At 43.1% G+C, this 16,220-nt stretch overlaps 1 protein-coding gene across 3 annotated transcripts in view; it reads left to right on the top strand.

Moving 5' to 3' along the window:
• Nucleotides 1-15,975, top strand: part of LOC143517216 (histone-lysine N-methyltransferase 2B-like) — a 51,711-nt gene extending 35,736 nt beyond the window's left edge. For all 3 annotated transcript variants that reach the window (XM_077009458.1, XM_077009459.1, XM_077009457.1), the window contains exons 21-37: nt 4,111-4,217; nt 4,340-4,413; nt 4,497-4,631; nt 4,936-5,094; nt 5,194-5,305; nt 5,609-5,687; nt 5,948-6,105; nt 9,372-9,527; nt 9,635-12,128; nt 12,223-12,342; nt 12,426-12,547; nt 12,704-12,838; nt 12,928-13,180; nt 13,351-13,458; nt 13,593-13,676; nt 13,758-13,887; nt 14,135-15,975. In XM_077009458.1, the coding sequence (XP_076865573.1) occupies nt 4,111-4,217; nt 4,340-4,413; nt 4,497-4,631; nt 4,936-5,094; nt 5,194-5,305; nt 5,609-5,687; nt 5,948-6,105; nt 9,372-9,527; nt 9,635-12,128; nt 12,223-12,342; nt 12,426-12,547; nt 12,704-12,838; nt 12,928-13,180; nt 13,351-13,458; nt 13,593-13,676; nt 13,758-13,887; nt 14,135-14,410 (4,702 nt within the window). In that variant the 3' untranslated portion in view covers nt 14,411-15,975. The remainder of the gene's footprint in view (nt 1-4,110; nt 4,218-4,339; nt 4,414-4,496; nt 4,632-4,935; nt 5,095-5,193; nt 5,306-5,608; nt 5,688-5,947; nt 6,106-9,371; nt 9,528-9,634; nt 12,129-12,222; nt 12,343-12,425; nt 12,548-12,703; nt 12,839-12,927; nt 13,181-13,350; nt 13,459-13,592; nt 13,677-13,757; nt 13,888-14,134) is intronic.
• The last annotated feature ends 245 nt before the right edge of the window (nt 15,976-16,220 follow it).

Below are 16,220 nucleotides of genomic sequence, written 5' to 3'. Positions count from 1 at the left end.
AAAGCAGCTTTAAAATCGTATGGGTCCAGATCTCTAATGAGCAAGCCAAAGGCGATAGTGGCAAGGAAAAACTTCCCATGATGGTGGGGATTAGGAAGAAACCTTGGGAGGACCAAGACTCAAAAGGGAACCTACCATCCATGTAGTTTCTTGCATGGAATCATCTTAGGTAGAAGCATGCAAAAGAGATATATAATACATGTGGACATCAATTTAAACAACCATTGATTTAAACCTACATAGCTCATGTGCCAGTGATCAGAAATTAGATGCCATCCAGTTTATGTCCTGGAAGCGGTTCTTAATTTAGAGAGTAGTATTTGATATCTTACGGATTAGAAGATGTATACAACTGAGTATCATCTGCGTAGCAATGGAAGCTAATATCATGCCTACAAATGATAGTGCCCAGTGGTAGCATATATAATGAGAATAATATGGGGCCCAGTACAGATCCTTGTGGGACACCATACTTTACTTTAGAAAGCTCTGAGCATTCATTATTTACTAGTACAAATTGGTAACGATCTATCAGGTAGGACCCGAACCAGGAGAGTGCTTGACCTCTTATGCCAATGAGTGTCTCCAGCCTATTTAGTGGAATATTTTGATCAATGGTGTCAAAAGCAGCACTGAGGTCTAGCAGTATGAGAAAAGAAACGTGTCCTTTATCAGAGGATATTAAGAGATCGTTCAATACTTTAGTCAGTGCTGTGATGGGGTCTAAATCCAGACTGAAATAACTCTAGGAGGAAGAGAGATGCGAAGATATGAACGACAGATGAGAGATTGGCCTACAGTTGGACAGTTCCTGGATTAAAACCAGGTTTTTTTATTAGCGGTTTGATAACCAAGTTTAAATAAACTGGGAATGTAGCCTAGGCTCAACGAATAGTTATAGTAAGCAAAGGTTCTACATTGCTGTGCAGTATTTCTTTCAGTAGATGGATTGGTAGGGCATATAGTATGCATATGGAGGGCTTAGCAGATTTTACCAATCAAATAAGCTTCTCACAACTAATTGGGGACTCTAAAAGAGCTTCAGAGCTGACCAGACAGCTGTCAAGGTGCATTGGCAAGTTGACGGGCTCTGATATTGTATGACTAATTTTCTCCCTAATTTTCTCAATCTTATCATTAAAGAATTTCATAACATTGTTACGTGCTTGGTAAAACACTGTAGCCCTTTTGCAGCTACAGGTGGATCAATGTTTGTCACATCCGGTAAAATATAATTGAGCGTGGCTATGGTACTAATGTTATAGTTTGTTTAATTTTTGTAGCGGGGCGGCCTATGAATACCATTGTTCAAACTAAACTCGTACGTTATGAGGCTGTGGTCAGAAACAGCCTCGCTCTGAGGAAGTACTGCTAAACTGGATATGTTAAAACCAAACGGTAAGACCAAGTCTAAAGTATGACTACAACTATGCGTAGGACACACCACATTCTGAGTGATACCCATTGAATCAAGAATTGCTTGAAAGTTTATGCTAAAAGAGTCATACAGATTTTCAAAATGAATGTTAAAATCACCAACTATAAGCATCTTATCGGCTGATAGCACTACATGAGACAGGAAGTCCGAAAACTCCTGCAAGAACTAAACAGTATGAACCAGGGTGGCGGTAAATAGTAATTAATATAAACGACTGCAACGCTTTGTTGGTTGATAAATTTGATACAGTGAGGATGAGATGTTCAAAAGAATTCAACTTGAGCCGTATTTTTGAGAAATTACTATATCTGAGTCATATATTGTGATGACACCACCTCCTTGACCATTTGGATGGAGGTTATGGACATATCTATAGCCAGAGGGAGAAGCTTCGTTTAGGGCCATATAGTCATCTGGCCGGGTCCAGGTTTCCGTCAAGCAAAACATGCATAGATTATGATCGGTAATCATTTCATTAACAAGTAATGCTTTAGATGACTGGGATCTAATATTTAGCAGTCCTAGTTTCAGAATTAAATTATTCTCAGAGGGAGCGTAATTGAATTTAACATTGATTAAATTTGGTCTACAAATTTAGCAAAAATAGTTTTTTGATACTTGAGGAACAAACACAGTTTCAATCCACCGTGACCTAAGTAGGCTTGTCACGATACTAAGAATTACAACTTCGATACGATACTTTAAAAAATAATGAAATTCGATACCATTTTCAATACCAAAGTCAGATATTGTGCTCATTTCCATTTTAAAGCCTTTTTATTTTTTTTATAAATAAACAAATGAATATTGTATTTTGTTTCACAAATGTCAAATAAATAAAAGGTGTAGTCCCTACCGCATTAAAACAGAAAAATAAATTGCACATAAATATAAATTAACATAAATAATAGTAGTGCACTCTGGAATTCACATTTAGAAGTCAAAAAAGGCTAGTGCAAAAAGTGTATTTTAAGTATACTTTAAACAACTTTAACTTTAAGTTTTTAAGTAACTAAAACTTCAGTATTACTGTAGAGTTCAGTATATATAGATGATTGATTCGTTGTAGTACGATCACTCTTTTTTTTCTCTGTATGCTGTCGCACTTACAGCTCTTAAACCAAGAATATAACAAACATTTTCTAGGATACCATAATCGGACACATAATATTGTATGCTGTAGTAATAATAGAAATGGGAATAATTACCAACCTCTTGGAATTATTTGTACAAATCTGTATGCCGGTCCTTCGGGTGTTTGGCCAGATTCATTGTGTTAAGCTAGGTTTATACTTTCGCGAGTGAACGTAGCGCGCCGAGTCCGCACACCTCGCGCGACCCTGCGCGAACCGCTTGTCTGAAACGATATGTGGTAGTATAAAGAAACCCCTCAAAAACAGGGGAAGGAACATTTACCTGACGAATTTCAATGTTGCTTTGTGTTTCAGATTTGAAATGTGCTGGAATTTAGGCTAAAGTACTTGAAAATGCTTGAAATTGTAACTTAATTTCGCAACCAATATCAATCTGACTGAACAGTTCTCTTGTTTTACGTTAACAAATATGAGCCTCTTGTAATTCCAGGACGACACATGAGAGAACGTGAAGACGTTAAGATTGGGCGTTTTGAAAATAAACATCCATTAAATAATGTGATAAAAAAGCAAATAATTTCGAGTAGGCTATATGTATAAATATTTAACTTAATTAAGTTTAACGTGCTGGGAAATATTGAAATGGACCTTGAAAGTGACGTACAAGTGCTTTAATTCCACCTTGTTATGGTGTATGAACCCAGCAAACATGACTTGGTTCATGGCGCTGCGGGGCGGCGCGCAAAGTTACAAAATTCGAGAGATGCACGACCTCGCAAATCGACAGAGCGCGAGGCCACCGCGATTACGTCATTTTCGCCGCGTGGACTCTCGCGCCGCTCACAGCGCGTCAAGTATATCACAGGCTTTAGCGCCCTTCGTTGAAATGTTCTGAAAGCACCGCTTGCAAACTGGTTTGTTCATGTCCTTCGGTTTTCCCATCTGTATCTGCTTCGAATCCAAAGTATTTCCACACAGCACTTCTGCTGCTTTCCTTGCTTATTAAGACGGGCTGCGAACACACTGCGTTTGCTTTAGCTACCATTTTAGCATTACAAACTGCAGCTTGGGTTTACGGCAGCTTGGGTGGGTCAAACGAAAGCGCATTTTATGTAAAAAGAATTGATACTTGGAGAAACGAGTATTGTACCGTTTCAGATGTTCAGTATCGATACGTATCGATATATCGATTTTTTGACAACACTACTCAGGATTGTTGCATAGTCTGGAAATATTTTGCACTTGCTACTTTGCCAACTGTGAACAAGTAATAAGTGAATACTACACTACACAAAAAAAGTATCAAACTTGTCTATTGTAATGGCGTATAACCAGTTGTACTGTGACCAAATTAATAAGGTGAAAGATGGCTTTAGAATATTTTGATGTAGATTTTAAAATACTGCTAAATAAAATTAGTATTTAACCCTGTTTTGTATTTTTCATGTGTTATTTGCTTGCTTACAAATGACTTTTTTCCTGTGTCAATCTGTAATTAATGCCTGCGTAACCTCCAACACTGACAGTTGGTGTGTGTGTGTGTGTGTGTGTGTGTGTGTGTGTGTGTGTGTGCCACAGTGGCATGCTTGCGGAGGCGATCATTCCGCCCTCTGAGGAACACTCGTACGCACAGTGGTTGGAGCAGCAGAACTGCAGCAGGATGGAGACCCACTCAAAAGCACAAGGCAAAAACGCACACGCTGACTTAAATCACCGCCAACTCCTGCAGATGGATATCAATTAATTCAACAGTTTTCAGCTTGAGAGTCTCTGTCAATGTCTCTGTTTTTGTTCCTATGAACTGTAGAACCTCAAAGCGTCCCCCATGCAGACGAGAGACAGTGTTCTCTCTGCCAGCACCAGAGTGATGCCAAGCCCAGTGTAAGTGTCCAGGCAGCCTTTCTCCAGGACTTGTTGTTGTTGTTGCCCCTCCTGTCTCCTCCTCACTGTGTGTCCTTTCCCAGGAGGCGGGTAGGCTGCTGTATTTGGGGCAGAACGAGTGGGCTCACGTGAACTGCTGTATCTGGTCAGCGGAGGTGCAGGAGGTGAAGGGGGCCTTGCTGCATGTACACAGTGCTGTCGCCAGGGGGCGCCTTATGGTGAATATTAATTGGATTCTCATTGGTTACATCATCCATTTGATTGAGATACCATTTGATTGGCTGACTTTAAACAAAACCCTTTTAAGTCCTTATGTTCCATGTGACTTGTGAAGTTTTTGCCACACTCAATTTAAAACATTTAAAGCTTAAATATTATTCTTAGGAAGTAAAAAGAGAAATGGTTGTAACCTAAAGGAATCTAGATGAGTGATTTAGGTGCTTGTCCTCTGTAGTGGCGTCAGAGCGGCGCATGGCCGCCTGTGCTCACCCTTCATACTAACGTCTGTCCTCAACTCCATAGCGATGTGAGCGGTGCGGTCACACAGGAGCAACGGTGGGTTGCTGTCTTGCATCATGTCAGAGTAACTACCACTTCATGTGCGCCCGCGCCAGCCACTGCGTCTTTCAGTGTGATAAGAAGGTCTACTGTTACAAACACCGTGACCTCATTAACAATAAGGTTTGTTTGCATTGAGCAGGACTGGTGTTTTTGATTCCTGCATAATGGCTGACCTTTTCCTATGAGCTGCTGTGATGTTCATGTGCGTTTTGTTTGCAGATGATGAATGCCTTCGAAGTTCTGAGGAGGGTGTATGTGGACTTTGAGGGTATTAACCTTCGCAGAAAGTTTCTGACGGGCTTGGAACCAGAGTGCATTAAAATGATGATTGGTATGTACCCCAGTGTATACTGACGTACACCATCTTCTTGACCTCAAGATTAAGTACATTAAGCACAACCTTAAGAGTGCCAGACTTTATAGTAAAGATCTAAAGACTTAATTGCTGGACACACTGAAGAACATGTATACTACACATGCTTAATTAACAGTAGGTAGTGACTTGCGTATCTTATTGTGCACACTTTCAGCTGTGACAGCTGATCAGTACGTTTCTTTAGTTCTGATCAATATGTTTGTTTAGTTCTGATCAATATGTTTGTTTAGTTCTGATCAGTATGTTTCTTTAATGCAGGCTCTCTACAGATTCACAAATTAGGTGTGCTGACAGAGTTGTCTGCTAATGCAGGAAAATTGTATCCAGTGGGTTACCAGTAAGTAAAATTAAGCATGTAGTTTACATTGGCTTATTTTGCAAATGCTGAATTCATCTTTAATTGAGAAATCCAGTTGACAGCCTTTTCCTGATCATATTCTGCTGTTTGGAGGGTTTGTATATGTATTGTATATGTATATCTGTAGCGTCTTTGTATGTGATAAATCTTATCATACACTATAAATACATTATCAGTCTAGGCTGAAGAAAGCACGTGTTTGGTCTTTTTGAATAAATGTGTGATTGGTGTATTTGAAGATGCACTCGGTGGTTCTGGAGCACCGTGGACCCAAGGAGGCGGTGCCGGTACACGTGTGAAGTGACTGATGTGCAGCCGTCATCGAGGTTTGCTCAGAACTCTGCCCAAAACCATGAGGAGAACTGTACGATTGCACATAGCCCAAAACCACATGAAGGTGAGGTTTGCTGTTTTGATGTTTAAAGATAAAAACTTTGATATTATTTTGATTTGTGTTGCTAGGTTTATCAGACAATTGCCAGTAGCACTGTCACTATCAGACAGATGGCTTATACCAGTGGTTCCCAAAGTGGGGCGCGGAGCTATTGCGGGGGGGTGCGGAGCTTGGAAGTAAAACGTGCACATGTGTCAATATGGGGGGGGGGCAAAAGCGACGCAATCACGGTGGCTCCGCACGCTGTCGATTCGCGAGCTCGTGCACCTCTCGAATTTTGTAACTTTGCGCACGCCGCGCTTCAGCGCAATGAACAAAGTCATGTTTGCAGGGTTCATACACCTTTAAAAGGTGCAATTCAAGCACTTTGGTTATTTTTTTGCACGGGGAGAACTTGTAGATAGTTTAATCGCAAATGCCTTCTCTAGTGGAGTTTGGTTTCTGGATGGTGTCGCGTTAAATGATTCCTCAAATTTGTGGTATTCCCACAATATTTCACCTCCATGTTGCACAGTTTACACACGGCTCTGCTTTTATCCAACTCTTCCCTACCATCATGGTTTCTGAATCCAAAATGTAACCATACATCTGCAGGGTTGCCAACTTTTGAAGATCGCTTGGAGTGAGATTTGAACCTGGAGGGGGTGGTGGTGTAAAATGGACACAAATTAAGTATTATATTGCGATCGATCGCTCGCCAGTGATTGGTGCCAGAGCGTACTAGTAACTCATTGAATCATAGATGTGGATCAGAGGTACATTTTTTTTACTCTTGCTGCAGCCATGCTTAACTGATCACCCAGCCAAGTGGCGGTGCTCGAGAAAAAAAAGGATGATCTCGCGAGATAAAACGCGAGACGTTAAAACGGTACGCATATGCAGGGAAAATTGACTAATTCTAAAGATCGATCTCAGGTTTCATAAATCGATATCGAATCATTCAAATGAAGATCGATTTTAATCGAAAGATCGATTTTTTTAAACACACCCCTAAACAGCAATTTGACAGATTGATCTCCAGCCCTGTCCTCATCAACACCCACACCTGTGTTAATGGAGCAATCACTGAAACGATGTTAACTGGTCCTTTTTAAGGCAGGGCTGCAATGAAGTTGAAATGTGTTTTTGGGGATAAAGTTCATTTTTTTGGCAAATATTGACTGTTAAGCTGATCACTCTTTATAACATTCTGGAGTATATGCAAATTACCATTATAAAAACTGAAGCAGTAGACTTTGTAAAAATTAATATTTGTATCATTCTCAAAACTTTTGGCCATGACTAGGTAAAGCGTGACCCTAGATCATGGGTTAAAGTTCTCCGTCACTACGACGGATTTCCATCATTTGATTTTTTTGGGGAAAAAATCCGTCAAATCATAATAAACCACACACGCGCGTGCTATCTGTTTTGTGGCCGACATATGATTCTCTCACTGGCGCTCATCAGCGCTGGATGGATGACGGCGGTGTCATTTGATTGACTTGCGGGTCATCCCGCAAAAGTTATCCTGCCTGGCTGGATTATACTTTCGCGAGTGACCGTAGCGCGACTCCGCACACCTCGGCCAAAACTGTCACATTCTTTGCAGTGTTCTCCGAAATGATATGTGGTAGTAAAAAGAAACACCCCTCAAAAACAGGGGAATGAACATTTACCTGACAAATTTTAATGTTGTATTGTGTTTCAGGTTTGAAAAGTGCTGGAATTTAGGTTAAAGTACTTGAAAATGCTTAAAATTGTAACTACTTCGTTTCACAACTGTCTGACTGAACAGTTCTCTTGTATTACGTTAACAAATACGAGCCTCTTGTAATTCCAGGGCGAAACATGAGAGAACGTGAAGACGTTAAGATTAGGCGTTTTGAAAATAAACCACCATTAAATAATGTGATAAAGCCAATTATTTCGAATCATTTGGAGTATATGTATAAATATTTAACTTTATTAAGTTTAACGTGCTGGGAAATATTGAAATGGACCTTGAATGTGATGTACAAGTGCTTGAATTCCACCTTGTAAAGGTGTATGAACTCCGCAAACGTGCTGAAGCGCGGTGCGCACGAAGTTACAAAATTCGAGAGGTGCACAACCTCGCGAATCGCCAGCACGCGAGGCTCTCACGCACGGGTGGAGCCACCGCGTTTACATCATTTTTGGCGCGCGGATCCTCGCGCCGTTCGCGACGCGTCAAGTATAAACCAGGATAGAGTAGGAACTAAGGTACATACTGTACGCGAATAACTTACTGTACGCAGTTATCCTATCCTGACGGTGGTGTTCTGTTTGTATTTAAAAGCTCTATCCAGTTGAGTGATTTTATTTGCCATTTTTGGACATTAAATTTTTTTTGTAACATACCTACTTAAAGTAGGTAATCTTATGGCTTATGTTTTTGCGATAGTGAATCTGATAAAAACGAGAGTGTCATACCTTTTAAAACTTACCAGGATTCACTAAATTTGACTTGGTCTTTAAATAATTTTCTGGAAGAGGACACCCAGATAACTCCATTATATAAACATTTACATACATTTATTGCTCAGGTGTTGCATTTTGTCGCTTCATAGATTCTCTCTTCTCTCCTTACACAGACTGTTTAGATAAATATACTTTATAAATATGCTTATTGTGTAGAATTAGGCAAAAGAGGCCTTGTCCCAACTACACCACATTGTCAGTAATTGCTGGCATTGTCTTTTGCCAGGAAAAATTTTCAGTCAAATGGAACTTTCTTGCTTTAACCCATGCCCTAGATTTAGATATGCTTTGATCGTAATTACAGTATAGAAAAAAAAAACTTGTGCTGTTCTCGTGTAGGCGTACAGTGTGAGAGAGCGATCGCGTTGCCGAGATGGGCTGCGGTGGAGACTGCACTGCCTCAGCTTATCGTACGCAACACTCCACAACACTACACTGTGCTGCCAATGCTCCTCTGCGCACCAACCAAAATTTTTAAAAGTCGGTCGTTACTCCGGTCCGTCGTTAACCATACCTGTCGTTAAGCGTGGATTTACTGTATTCAGTTCAGTAGATATATGTGGCTTATAGCCCGGTGCGGCTTGTACAACATTTTCCATTTAAAAAAAACCTTGGTAGGTGCGCTCTATAGTCCAGAAAATACGGTATATTCCTACATAATGGGCAACAATTTTAATCCAGCATGGCAAGCCCTATGAATGAAGCCAGATGTACTGGGATAGATGGTTAGGGCAGCAAAGACAACTCTTCCCTTTACATTTGAATGTGAGTAAGGGTATTTGTCTTAGATGTGGACAGCGCTGAGGTTGAACCTGCCATCGAGACGCCCTCAGGTACCCCATCCCCAAACTCTAAACTGGACACAGGAACAGGATGTAAAACCCTAGGCCACACTCACAACAGGAGACCTGCTGGGGGCACCTTCCGACTGCTGCCCTCACCAGGTGTGTTCTTCCAAGATCCATGTCATTACCTGGAAATGGCTTTTTTGAAATCTAAATGTGTCCCCACACACACACATACTTCATAAAAGCTTTGTTCTCCTCTACAGGCACCGCAGCTTCAAATTCTCATCACATCCTGAACGTTTGTGACCTTGATGAGACGCGCCGGTCCAGGAGACTTTCCCTTCGAAGTCGCAGTGGTTCTCCCACCCGTTCCTCTCCTGGTCTGATGAGCCTGCGTTCAGGAGGCACACTGCACCCTAGATCACTTCCATTTAGCACCCCTGTCTCTCCGCTTGGTGCTCCTGAGAACCCCATGAGCTCCACGTCCCCTAGACGCAGGGGGCGCCCTCCTTCCTCCCCCTCTGGTGCTACCTCAGCGTATTCCCCTCGACAAGGAGTCACTGCAGATCCTCCCTCAGGGGTTTTCTTATCCCCGGGCCACTCCGCCAGGATTCAGCAACATTTCAAGATCACACCACATGAATCTGCAGAGGTACCTCAAGACTTCTCGGCTTCCTTGGAACCAGAGGATGCTGCAGGAATGCCGGATGAGGGTGTTTCCATGGTTACGGTCATTACTGATGACACAATCCCATCTTCCTCAGATCAGGAGCTGCTCTCTACACACTTTGATGCTGATGTGGAAGTGGCCTCCATGCTGAATGCAAAGCTAGAATTTGATGAAGTTCTGCTGAACGAGGATGTTCCTTTGCACTGCAGTCCACACGCCAGTGGAGCAGTGCGTCTTGAGGTTGTAGAACATTCTGAAGGTAACAGACGAGCTCCAGGTACAGACGCCACTGGATACAGCGCCAATCTAAAAGACTCTACTGGCTTTGCAGCACATGAAGGACATAGTGAGTTGGACTCGGGCGATGAGATCTGTGATCATTACATTAACTTCTCTCGCACAGTAGTGGTGTGTGAGTCTAACAAGGACTCTCCACAGGCAGGTTTAACCCTCCCTACCTCACAGTCCATTTCTCAGCTGGACGGAGCAGACAACGATTCAGAAAGTGATGCAGACGAAGCCAGTGGAGGTGATGATACTCAGGAACTACGGAATAGTTATAATGGTCAGGATGCTGAGCCATCGAAAGGAATCTCCCCTGGAATGGGAAACGGCTCTGTGAGCACAGCAGAGGCTTCTGCAATGGAATTTATTCACAATGATGCTCAGCTAGACGTCTTGGAAACACATTCTGCAGAACAAAGTTGTGAAAGCCAAGAATATCAGGTATCCACACCCTTACCAGAGAGTGGGGAAATGTTTATTGACTCTGTCACCGAAGTGTTCTCTACACAAGAAGGTGTGCCAATGGAGGACCTAATGCTACAAGAATCGCACCCGACACCTAATGCAGACCTTCAAGATTCAGTCTGCTGTTCCCCTGCTTTTGACCCCAGCAGTGACCTTATTACAGGACAGGATAATGTCTTGATGGATCGTGAACCTGAAGAGAGTTTACACAAAGTGTTGTTAGATCCTGTCAGCGGTAATTTTGTGTCCGCTCAAGATGGCAGCATAATGTATACATGTGATTCCTCGTCACTGGACTCTGTACACCAGGACACACAAGCTGCAGGGCAGATCAAGCTGCCGGAGCCGACGGCGACGCCCACTCGTCCTTTGAGCAGTGTTGGAAAAGTGCAAATAATTACGTCAGGTCTACCGCCACAAAGGAGGTTTATAATCCCACAGCCTGCGACACAGCACAGGGTCACCAGGGTCGTCAGGGTAACGGTTCCTCCTCCTGCATCGTTTCCTCCGGCAGCCTCGGGTTTTGTGCAGAGTGGAGCTGCTGTCAGTCCTTCAGTTGTGATTAATGGTCTGGACTCTCTTCCCAAGGCCCCAAACAGCAGAACTGTTGCTGTTCGCATCGTCCCTGCTAGAAAAGCCAGCGTGTCCACCGCAGCCCCACAGGTCCTGCTAGTCAACCGCTCTGGCCAGATTTTAATAAAAGACCCGCAGACCAATACGTACCAGGTTCCTAGTTCTACTTCACCATCGTACAGCCAGATTAGCCAGATCGCTCAGATGATCCACAGTCGTAACCTTGGACCACGAGCTATCCCAAGGGTTATTGTAGCACCTGTGCCACAGGTGAGCCTCAGCCAAAGTCCAGCCACGCATGTAGTATCGTATAGCAATGGACCTGCACCCCCAAGTAAAATTTTAATCAGGAGGCTACCTCAGAAACCTTCAGAGGTGCGAATGACCAGTGGCAGTGTGGTCATGAGAAGAGCCAACAGTGTAAGGGTTAAGAATGTATCTGTGCCTGCCTCTCCAGAACCAGAAGAGACCCAAGGAGATCAGGCACAGGCTATAATTGAGAGAGCTATGGCCAGCCACCGGGAAATGGCCGACCCTTTGGTCAGCCCATGCCAGGTCCACCCACACCTCAAACTCCACTCTCCTGATGTGCTAGGACAGTCTCTGAGATTACACCACCAGACTCAGCCTGCCATTCTGTCCCATTCAAGATCTCAGGTTAGGGTCAAAAGAGTGTCCTCAGTGTCGGACCGAACCGTTGTAAAAAAATGCAGGACGGACTTCACAGAGCAGATGGTTCCTGTCTCTCAAGACGAGCTCAGCAGGTGAGTGGGGCCGGGGGTACTGGAATTAAACAGATGAATGTGGAACATTAAAATCATGAACTGTCCACATCATTGTTTCCCTCTTTTACTGTAGAGCCAATAAAGTTCGCATTAAGGCCCCAACTGTTAAGGAGGTGCTGGACTGTGACCAACATGTAGCTGAAAATCTGGAAGAACCAAAGATTGATGAAGCCAAAGAGTTTGAAAACAAACGGTCAGCAACTCTAACGCAGTTTTCATATGAGTGAGTATATATTAATGTTTGTAGACCCCATCAATTTTTGTTTTGTTTTGTAGAATTGCTGCAAAGGACTGTGAACCCAGTGAAGCACAGGGGAGAGAGAGCGTTGATCTGGGCAAAACACACTCGTGGGTCAGCTCCGGAAATGGTGATCTGTCTGACTGGGGCCCCTGTGCAGGTAGTATACACCCCGCCCCCCTTTTGAGCAATTGAGAGTAAAAAGTTTGGAACTGAATCCAGATTATGTGGGTGCGTGTGGGTGTGTGTGGGGCTTACAAGCAGTTATCTCCTGCAAAGAAGAAATTGTCAAACATAAGGTCATCTCTTATCTCAGGCTGGAGCTCAGATGAAGACTCTCCATCACCCTTGAAACCAGAGCAGGACGGGTGTGAGGCACACGACCAGGCCCACCTGCTCTTCAGGATCACCAGCGACGATGGCTTCAGTGTGGAGGCAGACAGCATAGAGGGTTAGATTCTTCTAGCATCAGCGTGTTTTAGAACGGACCCTGATCAAATTTTGTTCATGAATGTTTTTTGTCGTCGTCTCCTCCCTCAGTGGCATGGAAGGCCGTGGTAGATGGTGTCCAGGAGGCGCGGGTGGGCTGTCGGCTGGAGCATTTGCCCCTAGGAAGAGTGAGTGGAGCCCGTGTGCTGGGGGTTGTTCACGACGCTGTGCTCTTCCTCCTGGAGCAGCTGCAGGGTGCTGCCCAGTGCCACAAACACAATTTTCGGTTCCATCAGCATGAAAAACCCGAAGAGGAGTTACCGGTCAACCCCAGCGGCTGTGCGCGTGCAGAAGTCTACGCACGGTAGGGCCACAGCATACACCTGAGCTACTGTTCTACCTTACAACATACACCTGAGCTGCTTCTTTACCTTACAGCATACACCTGAGCTGCTGTTATGACAGATGTGTTTTGCCATGGAGAGAAAGTTCAAGCCAAATATCATGACCGTGGATGCTGGTTTTGTCCTGCAGTAAATCCACATTTGACATGTTCAACTTCCTGGCGTCGCAACACCGACAGCTTCCTGAGAGCAGGCCCTGTGATGAAGACGAGGAAGAGGTCAAGCTCAAGTCCAGCAGGTTGGTTTGTTCTAGAAACTTCTTATCAGCTGAGTACTCAGCACTGTGTCCAGTACAATGCTGAAAGGTACTTTGTGTTTACCTGAAATTATTGGAATGTGGATGAAATACGAGTCTCATCTCCATGTTTGCAGACGTGCCACCAGCATGGAGCTGCCAATGGCCATGAGGTTCCGACACCTTGAGAGAACGTCTAAAGAAGCTGTGGGGGTTTATCGGTGAGTCTGCCAGATTCTGCACAGGCTCCTCAACTCTAAAATAGACTGAATTTGCGGTAAGGTTTCTTCATTTGTTCCCAGATCTGCCATTCATGGGCGTGGCCTTTTCTGCAAGAGGAACATAGAAGCAGGAGAGATGGTGATTGAGTACGCTGGTAATGTCATACGCTCAGTGCTCACCGACATGCGGGAGAAGTATTACGACAGTAAGGTATGTTATACAGGCTGATCCAGTGTCTTCATCCTCTTCTCAACCACCCCACCCCTCCTATTTATCCATTTACTTATTTTTTACAACATTTAGTTCATGTTTGTAAGGTGTTTGTTCATTTATGGTGTTCTTGGCTAGATATTGAAGCTGGAAGCTGGCATCTTCATGGATGTGTTGCCTTCTCCTTTTTGAAAAAATTGACTCCTTGTTTGTTCGTTTGTTCTCTCTCTGTCTCTCTGATGTTAAGGGTATTGGCTGTTACATGTTCCGCATTGACGACTTTGATGTGGTGGATGCCACCATGCACGGCAATGCAGCACGCTTTATCAACCACTCATGTGAGCCCAACTGCTACTCTAGAGTCATTAATGTGGAGGGCAGAAAGCACATTGTAATTTTTGCCCTGAGGAAGATCTACCGCGGGGAGGAGCTCACCTACGATTACAAATTTCCCATCGAAGACGCCAACAACAAGTTGCACTGTAACTGTGGAGCTAAACGCTGCAGACACTTCCTAAACTAGGAGAACTTACCTTGCTCATACCTACAACCTGAATGAGGAGATCCATATTAAAGCTGTTGAAGGTACTCAGGGGTAAGACTGGAAATAAACAAGGAGGCCGCTGTGTGTGTAAAGGAAACGTTAGTTTAAATAAGCACCTATTTATGACCTTGAGATCTGCCACTTTTGGACCAGGTGAAACTCTTTGAATGGACCAGGCACCAGAACACCTGGCAGATCACTGAATTTAAAAATGAAGACAGGTGTTTTTTTGTGGTGGGTCTGTTTTGCTTTTATTTTTAATTTTATTTTTGTGTATTTAATGTTTGCCATCCATTATTATTTGTTCCCGTGTAATCTTGCTTTCTTTAACAATATTAGTAACCTTTGAAAATACGGCCCTTTTGTTTCGTTCTTGATTGGAAACTCATCCCTCATCAGAGTAATCATCAAAACATCTCATGTTTCCTGAAGTCTTCTTTATCACTGCTGTCAGCTCGAGTGCAGTCCCCAAGACCAGCGGGACTCTGAGTGAACGTTCAGTATTGTTTCAACAGGTGGTCTCGTGTTTTTGCTACTGATTTGGAAGAACTCATTGGTTGGGAGTCCTCCATTAGCACCTTATCAGTGTTGCTCTGTATTTTATTGCAGAGTAGTAGATTATTATTATAACCTGTTACTGGAGCTTTTTTCCACTGAATGTTTTTAATAAAGGTGCTGATGAAGCACCAGCAGTTTTTCCCTTTTAACTTCCAAACAACTCTGTTTCTCTGGTAATTCATGTGGTCCGTGAGCCAGTTTAGATGCATTTAACCACTAGATGAATTTAAGCAGCAGAATTTGGATGATTTGCTACACCAGACTTCCTACAGCTACTCATTTCTGGGTACTTGTACAGATTATTTTTTTAGCTCAATAACTGTGAGGAGTTAAAGTTCTATGTATGTGAGTGGGAGCTGCTTGAAGTTCTGCTGTAGGTAAACCTTTCGAGATGTTCCATTCCTTAACCTCAGTTTTATACGTTCTTTATAGTGCTCATAGGAATCGGATACAGTAACGTGTGTATCATAAGCTACAAACCATTTCAGCTGTATAAACCTGTGCTAATCTGAAGGGGTTAAACCTTCTGCTTTTTATAGCCATGTGTGGTTTTTTTTTTTTGTCTTGTTTTTTTTTAACAAACATCCAAGCATATTCTTCACAGGTCCACTACCTCAGCGGCTCATGACCAGTGTTGGCTAGTGTAATACAAAGAACTGTAGCACAAATGTACAGAGTTCGCTGTGGTCCTGCAGCATTTACCGTCCGCACCATGACTGCAGATGATTGGTTTCTGCTTTCAGGCTTTTGCTCCGCCCATCTTGTGCTTTTGTATTGAATGTTTTGTTTACTTCACAGGAAGGAGGACTGAGCCCCACACTCGGCATCAACAACTCTTCCATATTATTTAGCACGTGTGTATAGTTGTACAAAAATTTTGAAACCTGTTAAATTTTTCTACGCACTTTTTTTTTAATTTATGATGTTCATAATAAACAATGGGACAGAATAAACATAATAAAGATCCTGAAATGTTTGAACAAAAAGATATGTAACTTGTTCTGAATGGCACTAGTATTGTGCCTTTGTTGTATAGCGCCTTAGTCTTGCCAGTTAAGTAGCGTGTTTTCAGTTATCTGTTGATCTAGAGGGGTGTACCTAAAATGGCCTCTAGAGTGCGCTGGAGAACAGTTAATTTGATTGAGCAGTAACCAATGCACTTGTAAAAAATGTAGGATCAAAGGATGAAAGTGAGTGCACTGTGCATATCAGTGTAGGTATGAAAACCAGA

Source organism: Brachyhypopomus gauderio, chromosome 6 (genome assembly GCF_052324685.1).
Source record: "Brachyhypopomus gauderio isolate BG-103 chromosome 6, BGAUD_0.2, whole genome shotgun sequence".
NCBI lineage: Eukaryota > Metazoa > Chordata > Actinopteri > Gymnotiformes > Hypopomidae > Brachyhypopomus > Brachyhypopomus gauderio.
This window is presented reverse-complemented; position numbering and strand designations above follow the sequence as displayed.